Source organism: Columba livia, chromosome 2 (genome assembly GCF_036013475.1).
Source record: "Columba livia isolate bColLiv1 breed racing homer chromosome 2, bColLiv1.pat.W.v2, whole genome shotgun sequence".
Classification (NCBI taxonomy): Eukaryota; Metazoa; Chordata; class Aves; order Columbiformes; family Columbidae; genus Columba; species Columba livia.
The window spans coordinates 55,145,589-55,156,792 of NC_088603.1; the positions used below are offsets into that span (position 1 = coordinate 55,145,589).

Consider the following 11,204-nt stretch of genomic DNA (forward strand, 5'->3'; position numbering starts at 1 on the left):
TTTATCAAGTAAAGTGTAGTCTAAAACTTATTTATTATACTTTATATCTAACTCCTGAAATCTATTTCTTTGGTGCCATAAATTCATAGATAAAATAGACCACAAACTTACTTCCTTTGCATTTTTAAACTCCTGAAGTGTGTTGTCTTAAGGAGGAACCTGCTTATTTATTCAAAATGACACATTGCTAGCACATTTTTTGTTTAATGGCAAATAAATCACACTCTTCAGTCAACATTCTCAACATAACTAAATACCATTCAAACTTACAGTGAGCTAATCAGATTGAGCCAAGTCGTTGATACCCTGACAAAAGTTTAATAATTTTCTTTACTGCTCACATTTAAAAGTGTTTTCAAAGACACAGAATCAAAACTCAACTTTATCTCCATACAACTGAAAAGTTGTCAGTATGACATTAATTCAGTTTCCACACATAGACATTGCTTCTCTGAGACTCCTACAGAACCTCTGTTCCCATTAGGAATTTACCAGTGCAATTGTTTTTAAAAACTCCCTTAGCCAATACAATTAGGGCAGTAATGCTCTTATTTGAAAATTGCAGAAAATTGTAGCAAAATCAGCATTTACTAGTATTGCTGTAAAAAATATAAATTTGGACTTTGTGTGTGTGTGTGAAACCAGTGCTGCTGCTGGTGTTTTTAGACAACTTCTTTGGCCTGAAACTCATCAGTTGTGCAGTGGTTTGATTTTAACAAATATTTTCTTCCTCAAATCTACAATTGAACTTTGTATTTGCCTTTTCAGTTCCCTGGAAATTAAATTGGAAAAGAATTTGAAATGGTTCACACATATTTAAGTCTCTGGTATCTGATTAGACAGTGGTCTTAATTTATGAATGAGGAATGCAGGAGCCTTTCTTAAAATAAGTCATGTAATCATGCTCCAGGTTTCTAAAGCACTATATCACATTTCACAGAGCAGACTGACAGAAAAATCCCCTTATTTGTGCACTTGTGAGTTAGTTATAAGCCTGTTACACTTTCTGAAGGTATAAAGTCAGTTTCTTTTCAGCTCTAGTCTATACCTGAGTAAAATTTAGGAAATGCTTGTGGTATTGGAAGAGATTTAAATACCTCCCATGTTTCAGTAGGAAAGGCCTGATTTCTCACTCTTTGTGTAACAATTTTTAGAAGAAAACTTCAAAATATATTTGTATTTTAAGACTTGCTTTCCTTAGTTTTAAATATAAAAGCAATTTGTTTAGATACAGTGCCTCTAGATTTTGTGGATTAGCCATTTTACTCAAATATGTTGACTTATTAGTTTGCACTTTGATGGAACCTGCAGTAACTCTGATGGATAACAGAGATTCATCCATTCATAGAATTCACATCTATCCATTCATAACAGAGGATATGAACTAATAGACCCCAATGATAATCTGTTGAATGTTGCTCAAAAAAACACCTGGAAAAATTGTTGGGTTTTGCTCCTGAACATGAATAAGCTGCTCTTCAGACACCTTGGAGGTACTAGTGGGTGGATTGCAGCCTGCACAGAGGGACCTCTGCGTTTTGGTCGAAAGACTGAAAATAATATGTTTTTAATGATGCGTGTGACACGATTTGGAAGAATTCGGTTGATTTGCCTTGAGAAACTTGGAATTCTTTGAGTGCTAAGCTGAAACCAGGCATGAATTTGTTCCCAGAGCTTTGAGTACACCCTTTCAAATTAACTGCATACTGCAGTGTTTTGCCTTAAAGATGTTAGGCATTTGTAAATCAGGACTTTTTAAATTAAATTTAAGTTTTTATGGCTTCTGATTTTACTTATACAGTAGCATCAGTCAGAAATTGAACTAGAATTCTTTTTTGCAGTAATTGTTTTGGTTCCAGAAGTTTGTATTAATTTTCTTGAAAAGCATTATGTCTGCTTAAATCTTCTTTTTCTAGCTGTGCAGTGCTGTCCTGCTTGTGCTTATAGTCATGTGCTTTTAAAAGGTAAATAAGTTCAGCTTCATAAGACTTTGTTACATAGGTAGCATGCTCTTTAAGTCCTATTTCATTTCCCCAGAAACTGGTTTTATTAGATTTATGCTTGATGTCAGTTTTAATGAATTTAGTCTGATCTTAGGGCACAGTTATATTCTTCTCCCTTCTTTTAATATAAAGAAGTTAATTCAAAGGTTTTCTCCCTCTGTCTCACCTCCAAATTCCCTCTCCTGCTTCTCTTCCTATAACTCTTAAATTATCCATCTCATCTTTGAGCTATTCAAATGTGTTCCTGCAGAAGTGTTGGGATTTATTATCTTGAGATCCAATATATTACAGTCTTCATTGTGACTTTTCCTTTAGTATATTAATAGTATAATAACACTAGCTACCTATTGTATTCCACTTATAGATAAAGAAGTTCTGACAAACAGTCACTGAATGTAGTGTGGCAAAATCTTCGTAGAGTTTAGATAGTTCTGGGGAAGATAGTGCATATGTCTTATAAGATATTTCCGTTACTTCTACTTTTTAAGGCATCAAATAGTATCGAGGTTTTCTGTTGACTGATGATGTCTACTATTTCACTCTTTATTTTTCTTTTTTAAAATGAAGCTTTGCTATTGGCATGCTGTATTTTAAGTAGAAAATAGTAAATTACGCTCTCCTCTGCATGTTGCTTTTCTGCGCCTCTCATTTAACATGCTTACTTTGCTCCTTTCACTTAAACATAGGATTTTCCATCTGCTTATGCGGAGTGCAGCCAGCAAAGACCAAAGTATATAGCCAAGACCTCATCCTCTCTAAGTTATTTACCTGTCTTTGGTATATAATTTACTGATCGAGACTATTTTGAATCAGGGAAGCACCAGTTCTGAGAGACAGCCTCGTCCTCTTGTCTGTGCAAAAAGTTTCTAGTAATTTTTTCAAAGCTAGTCACATTTTTCTTTATTTAGAACAGAATTTACTATTGTCTGTTGCCCTTGGATAAAGTTGGAAGGGGAAAGACTTACTCACATAGTTCCTGAGATTATCACAGATAAAAATGATTAATTTTCTAAGTGTTTGTCTTGTAGAGCTGCATTTAGTTTCTGATGCTCTGAAGGGTTTTATAGCTCAGTGTGTCTAATACTGGAGAATGTTATTTACCCACTGACATGCCCAGTTTGAAATGCTCGAAGTGTTATTCAATTTCAATTTTTCTAATTTATTTCAGATTTGCATTCTTAACTCCATATGATTCTTGGCAGCGTGTCCTTATTACTTCACAGCGTGTATGCGAGAAGATAGGGTTTTGGACAGTGTTCTCCTGGCTGTAAAATCTGTTGTATTTCTTTTTAGGTATTTGAATTAGCTGTGTCTTGGACTACTTTAGAATACTCGCTGTCTCCTGTAATACAAATAGTGATCGGGAGAGAGGAATGGACATTGCCTCTTTATACAACTGTTTTGGTAGAGTTGTTCAGCTGAAAATTGATTTTGAACCTCTTTCAAAAGCACTTTTGAGAGGAATCGTTGTTTTGGAAAACAAATTACCAAACATCAGTTCAGGAGGAGAAAGAAAAGTTCCACAAGACTTACTTGGGTCTTTCATATTTTCATACTTGCTTCACTAAGTATTGTGAAATAAGTCTCTGTATAATCTTGATGCCTTTGATTCCTTTTTGTGTTTCACAGTGTTGTCAGGCAATGATATATCAATCTAATGATAAATACTAAATAAGTAGAAAGGGGGCTGAGACTTCTGCTAAGGAGGAGTGAACTCTAGACCTTTGGTTAGTTGTTTTGGTACCACTTTTTGGTACCATTTGGTACCATTTGATACCACTTACTAAATAACACCTCAGCAGGAAATATATTTGAACAAAGTAAATTTTGAATTGCTACGTTTATGAAGGAATTTATGATTATCAAATGCCTTTCCTAAAGAAGACGAGAAAGATGTAGGTAGAAACAGTTTTGAAATGGTTTGGAAAGCAATTGTGAGTGGCGCTGTAAAAATCTCTTTCCATTGTATTTTGTGAAGACCAACTCATAGGAAGAAGATAATTTGTGGCAATAGTATATTTGTAAATTATTTGACTTCTGGAGGTGTTTTTGTTTGTTTGTGGGTTTGGTTTGTTTGATTGTTTGTTTTGGATTTTGGTTTTGTTTTTAATAGTGTGGGGGGGCGGGTATTTAGATAGAGGTGGCAGTAACAGGAGGTTCCTCCTTTCCCTCCTTTAGAATAGCTTGAAATGTCTCAAGCATTCCTTGCCTTCTCTTTGGCAGCAGAAACCCAGTGGAGACTTCCCAAAAGAGTTGATATGCCCATCTATTCAACAACCGCTGTATTTTGTGTTCTTTACACAACAGATCTTGCTGCGGGAGGGCTGCAAGAAGATACTCGTTGCTGATTCTCTTTCTTTACTGAAGAAAATGCATCGAACTCAGATGAAGGGTGTTCTGGTAGATGGTGGGTACAGAGGAAATGTGGGGACTTTCAAGGTTTTGAAGTCTTTTACTTGGTTTATAGACGCAAGTCACATGATGGTCCACTTTGGAAGCTGCCCAAAAGCCTGAATATTGTACCTTATTTGTGGAGTGTAGTACAATACTATAATAGCTACTTTCTCCTTTGCAAAGGAACTACTCGTATCTCAAAAACTACGAGGTTCAGCATGCAGCTTTTTCTCTTGATCAAGCTCTGCATATCCGGTAATGTGCTGTGCCCCACAGTGTGCCTATAAATGTGAAAAATGCTGTTCAGTACCAACATGAATAATAAGATAAAAGTAATCTGTAACCAAAGCAAAAGCTACAACATAGTTTTCAGAAATAGATGAAAATATGCTGCAAGGTGCTAATGTTGCATTTGAGCAGTGCTGGAATTCACACCAGCTGGGTGTTAATACCAAGAGGCAAAAGCTGATGGAAGGAGAGAGGATCGGAGCTTCTGCTGCAAAATCCCACAGAAAAATCAGCCACCCTCTTTTTTTTCAGTTCGATTCATGCCTCTACAGCGCTGATCCTAGGCAGCCTCACTCCTGCGAGTTCTGCCGTCATCAAAATCAGAAGATTTCTCATGCTGTTAATAGAAATGCTGCTTCAGTATTGCTCTTCAATTTTTAACAGACTCTGTTAGGCATCTTAAGTAAATGTTTCAAGACCAAGCTCCATTTCTGTAAGAGCAGTATGCTCATGCCTGCTTTATATAAAAAAAGGAAACTAGGTGTTTGTTAACAAAACTGTTACTAGTTTGTTTTGTTTTTCCAGAGGAGAATATCTGCGAATCGTGCCTGTCTCCAATACTTCCTTCAGGTAGGATGCTTTTCTAGAAAAGAAGGAGATCATCTGTTTTGGTTTTGTTGAGAGGAACTACTGTTTACTTTTATTCCTAGAAATGTGTAGTAGTCTCCCATGTTAATCACTGTATAAATTTCAGTCCCTTGTGCAAAGCTTGCTTATGAATTCTGACATGGAGTCTAATTTAAACTTTTTGGTTGCAGTAAATATTTTTCTTTCTTATTAATCTTTTACTTATTTTCTGCTTTGAAATACATGGAACGAAAGGCACCTTTTAATTCCATCGATATACATGTTCTCAAAGATTTTTAGAACCACAAAATTAAACTGTTGCCACCAACTCTTGTCCAACTCTGGTGAATGACTTAGACTGAACTTGTAGATTATAATGTTTTATGGAATATACTTTTTGTCTGAGTGGTGAAAACTCTTGGCTTCAGTCACTGCTGTCATATTTGAAACAACTTAGACGGTAGTTTTAAAACATCTTCTAAAGTTTGTCTTGAAACTAGAAATTCAGGATATAATTTTGAAGAGGTATATTCTGCAAAACAACAATAGTTCAGAAATACCAATGTAGTTTCTGGGAGTTTTAAGAAGAAATAGTTTTACCAGGAGAATATCTGTCATGGCATCTTCAAACAAGAATACGTAAGACAAAGTATATGTATGGACCTATATTTTTGTTTGCCGAGTGTACGTAGCTCAGTAGAATCACTTGCAGTTTTTTGATCTGGTTTCTACCATTTTTCACTTAAATAAATAAAAACTGTACTATGATCACATGCACCAGCATACAGACCAGAGCAGTCACGTGGTGACAGAAAACTTGGCAGAGCTGAACGTACCAGTGCCTTGAGGTCTGTGTGTTGAGGGAACGGGAGCCAAGGAATCAAATGTGGATGATGCTGATGAGTGAGACCGTTATTCTTTGGATATGTGGATGTTGTATGTGGGCTTCTAATTGGGCTAAATATTCATGTGGGAATTGAAAGGCATATCGTGCACATAGGCAGCTTCTTGCCAAATTTGAAGATCATGGTGTACAGCGTAGGCACTAGAACTGCTTGATGTTTTGGTTCTCCCTGCACTAGTGCAAGAATTATTTCACTAACTTTTCTTCAAAATGGCTGAATTACTTAGTGGTAGTGTACTTTTCTCCCTCCCCAAATTTAGCATTAGCACATATTTATGTGAAAAATTTCTGCTGAAGAGGTTTACAGCATTTAAATCACAGAATAAAATTATCTTGTAACTCCGTCACTGGGAGAAGTTACCTGAAGCCAATCACTCTCCGTGGTTTCTATAAATAAGCCATAATAATTTGGAAATTAGTTTGATAGGTGTTATTTGATGTTGCTATGTGTATAATGGAAGGCAAGCGTATACTGCTGTAGCCACTGAATCATTTGTTTCACTGCCCTGTTGTAATGAATTTACTTTTATCCTTCCCAGATGCATCCAAGTCCTTCAACGTGGTTGTGTTCCACTGCAGACATATGTTTCACAAAGAGTGTCTCCCGGTATCTAACACAGTAAGGAACTAATTTGATCTCTCTGACACCTTGGCCAAAGATAAAAGGACAAATTATTTATTTTGTCAACTGTAGAGAAGAGCATGGGTCTATCAGGAATTATAATGCAATTACAGTGATTGTTTGTGATGATACCCCATAGTAGTGTGTGACTAAGGAAAGGAAGTTTAGGACCACTGCAACTAAAGTTCATCCAATTTAGAAATAAATTGCTGCTGTTTGAGAAGTATTTAATTTCTTTCTGCAATCTGAATATATAATGCAATTTTGAGACAGACGGGGAATACGACCTGTTTGGCTTTTTTTTTTTTTTTAATCTTTTGTGTTGCAGCTCTCACTTTAAGTATGTTTAATTAAAGACAGCAATAAAGATATTTTCTCAAGTGAAATATATTAAATGATTCTGACCTGGAAGAAAAAAACACTCCTTTCAGAGTGAATATTTAAGTATCTTTGTAATCATCTTTATGCTCAAAACATATTTTTGTTCATCAGGGAAAACTTTTTTTTCAATGAAAACAAACCATAAAAGTAAATTTTAGATATAACAAGTTTTGAATTTAGGAATGAAAGTGTCAGAATGGTAACGAAGAAGATGAAATTTAAGCTGATTCTGTCTCTGAAAATGAACATCTAGTGAAAAAATAACTTGAGTGAGTCACTTAATCTGCGAGTAACCAAGCAAAGTGCTTGTAGCCATATGGTACAACATGTATACTTAAATATGTTACGGAAATCTTAATGAATTAGATCATTTGCACGAGAAGGCCCAACAACTAGTAAATATTTATTCAGACTATGTTTACCACACATTTTATTTGTTGAGAAATAATCTAAAATGTATCTAGTATTTTCAGTTTTCTGGGACAGATAACTTGTCAGATGGGATTTTTAAATGTGACATGGATATTAGATGATACATAATCTATAGTACATATGAATACACAGCTATCTGCATATATCTGAGCCAAATTCTCCAGTGCTACAGTATTTCTTGGCCTTAAGTAATCACTTATGTTACTGATATTTTGATACCGGTGACATACTGAAAAGAAAGTAATGCATGCATAAAGCATCGCACAGAGCTAAACGCAGGAGTAACAGCAGACATATATTTGATATCAAATGGACAGTATTCAGGACATATTCTCAGCTGTTGGCAATGTGGGGCACTGTCCAAAGACAGAGCTGTGACGAAGGCATCCAGTGGTCAGCAGAGTCAACCAAGTGACTTACTCTCTTCTTTATCTATGAAGATAATCAGTGATATTTCTGACTCTGTATTTTTCATTTTTATTGTGGAGGAAATTCAGCTTTGCTCTCCTGGAGGGTGGTGGTGATACACTTGGAGTGGGGAGGTGTACTGTCCTCTGACTCAAGGGCAACCTGCGTTATTATTATGTTCTTCTATAATATACCACCTTCCTATACCTTTCCATAATGTGTTAATAGAGAAGAGCCTGACTGTGAACAGTAACATTGAGAAAGGCTTTGGCACTTTTCATTCATCTTCCCACATTCTAACGTGGCTACATTTCTCTAAGAGTTCTTATTTTCTTTTTGATTTCTAGGTATCTCCTGTCCAGTTCTGCAACATATGCAGCGCCAAGCACCGAGGGCCAGGAAGCGCAATCCTGGAGATGAAGAAATAGGAGTCCCCTAGTTCTCCGTGCCAGTCTGTGACACCAACTATTTTAGGACCATGCAGAGCCACTGTAGTTTGTTAGTCATCATCTCTGTATATAATTCTGATTGTGATTTAAAACTGGTTTCTATAAGTTGTCCAGCTGATGGAACATTTTCAGGAAAGTGAAAATGTGAAAACCTTTCCCTAGTAAGTCTTTGTTGTGCAACGCATATATCACTGTTCCTTTGCTCAGCTTGTTACCTAACTCTGGAACAGAAAAGAGAAATAAAATGGGAAGGAAAAAAAGTTTGGAGATTTGTGCTTGCTATCAGTTAATATTCTTTACAGTTTGGAGCCATATCAGGCTCATTGTTAGTTATCGTGAAGAAAGATGAATTGCCATGAATTCTGCTCACCAAACTACTTCAGTCCTGATTTAGTCTGTTAGTGAACTGTTTAACTTGAGACCCGTGGGAGCCTGGCTGCTTTCAATGGAACTGCTTCAGGACTTGAAGCTGGAGGTGTGCTAGCTCATACATTAAATTAACAAACTCACTAACTGTTAATTCCACGCGTTAGCGATTTACCTTGGTTTGTGGTAAACTGATTATTTTCTCAATTCATCTTCACAATGGAACAGTTTAAGGTGGGCTTTTCTCATGTTAAGCTCATCCAGAAACTTTATTTTTGAATGTCAGCGGTAGGTCTTTACACTTACTTTGCAAGTGTGGTTGTAGTGTATGATTTCATTTAAGGACTGGGGAAAAAAAAAATCTGACCTTTCAAAGATAAGATCTCTAGGAGTCTATTTTGGCCTTAGCAATTTAATGGCTGTTAAATAAATCTATTTGGATGTTAACAAATCCAAGGGAGGTGATAATGTTCTCTGATTAAATATAAGCAACTTTTCTCTAAGAAAAGTAATTTTTCAGAACTCCCAAGATAATTTTCCTCTTTTTAATGACTGGAGTTTGAAAGTAAAAATATATGGGTTTACTATCAAACTGTGAAATTTAAACAAGTACTTAAAATATGAGTTCTGAAGCAACAGTATAGTAATACTGCAGCGTATCTTTAAAACTGGAAAATGTAACACCTATAAGATATTCTGCAACTTGCTCTCATGTAGGCACATCTTAAAATAATTTAACGTATAGAAACCTGGATTTCTAGTTAGTGTAAATTCATGACACTCTTTTCATATCCTCCGCGCAGTTAGCTGAGCTGGTCTAGCGATCCGAAGAGTGATTTTTGTTGTCCTCTGTGTAGGTCGGTATAACATTGGAATAAAATTTTAAGTGCATTAGGATTTACTCTGCATGATTACAGAAGCAAAATTATCATTAAAAGGATAGATTTCAAAAACATAGCAATTGTATTGTGATAATACAGACATCTGGGGAAGAAACAAAAAGTGGTGCAGATTGTTTATGGACGTGCAGTAGATGAAATGACGGAAGGGCAGAAGCTTCGTAATGCAGAGCATAATCTGTATACGTCAGGCTTCATCCATAAGAATTACTGCCTGGCTTTGTAGCCGTTCATTTTCAGCAGCTAGTACAGATTCTCAGGTATATTGTTCATTTATTCATTCTTCACTACACTGTTCAGGAAAGCCGTTTTGATTCCTAGTAAACTAAATGCTCCAGTGAGCTCAAGGGCTGTTTCACCATGATATTTGAGCTATTGCATCCCTGTAGACAAGTTTAGAAACTCCTTAAAAACACTCTTTCTCAGTAGCTTTAAGCAGCTTTTCTATATTATACCCTGAGAATGCACTGTGCAAAGCCATAAGCTATCAGCTTGCAGGAGGAAAAAGTCAAATTACTCCTATACAGTTATTTCAAAAAGTGTTCCGTAGCTCGGAGTTATATGATAATTTAAAGCAGGTATGTTGTTTACTTCAGATTGGCCTTAAATTCCAAAAAGCATTTGAACAGTCAGTGACTCAGTTTGCTACCCTGCCATCACCGGCAATTGCATTGCATTATACCCTGGCATATTCTTTGCATTATGCAAGTCATTTAAAATCACTGTATGAAAATCTAATCAAAATCTTCTATAAATCCAAAGCTTCTTTCATTTGGTCTTCAGGGACTACCCTTTTCATGTTCCCAGATTCTAAATTTTCTCATTAAGATTCAGCAAGAAATGTGCAGTCCTGACTTTGATTCACTTTTCTTCCTAAGAAACCTTCACATCATAGAAAATGTCTGAGGTTAGAGTCTAAAATACTAAATAAATACTAAATACTAAAAGCTACCCAAGAGCTTTTCTTCTGGAGAACAGTTCTGCCTAAGAAGTAGTCTTAAAGTTGCACCTTTCAGAAAAGGACAAAATAGCACTTACCCATTTTCACCAGAGCTCATTTAAGTTGTCAATCCATTTATCAAAGTGCTTGTTCTTATAACTAAGGTAAAATTAAGGTAAATTGAACAAGGGAAGTACTGTTGTTTTCACTGATCCATCCAGTTCTGTATAATTTCTTCAATAGTGGCCAATAAAGCTAACTGAAAGGATATGTGATAGATCAAGTTAGAATGTCTTGCTCTGCTAAATCAAAGAGACAAAGGTATTTTGGTTGTAATGAGTCTTTGGATGAGTTTTCTGTCTTTGTTTTATTATTTTGAGACCCACAATGCTGTGTGATAGGCTTGGTGGCCATGTTGGTCTACTCTGAAGACTTTGGTGGGCCCGTAAGAGTGAGGAGCTAGTGGCGCTTGGTGAGCATGAGGCTATTTAGTCCTGCTGAGAGCTTGGTTAGAAGTGACAGCATCAGGACAGAGGTTGACTTCTGCAAAA

The 11,204-nt window shown here is 36.1% G+C and overlaps 1 protein-coding gene across 1 annotated transcript in view; it reads left to right on the forward strand.

Moving 5' to 3' along the window:
- Positions 1-10,936, forward strand: part of VPS41 (VPS41 subunit of HOPS complex) — a 107,273-nt gene extending 96,337 nt beyond the window's left edge. Inside the window, exons 26-29 of the mRNA XM_065052012.1 lie at positions 4,311-4,410; positions 5,211-5,255; positions 6,696-6,775; positions 8,347-10,936. Of these exons, the coding sequence (XP_064908084.1) occupies positions 4,311-4,410; positions 5,211-5,255; positions 6,696-6,775; positions 8,347-8,427 (306 nt within the window). The 3' untranslated portion in view covers positions 8,428-10,936. The remainder of the gene's footprint in view (positions 1-4,310; positions 4,411-5,210; positions 5,256-6,695; positions 6,776-8,346) is intronic.
- Positions 10,937-11,204: the final 268 nt, after the last annotated feature.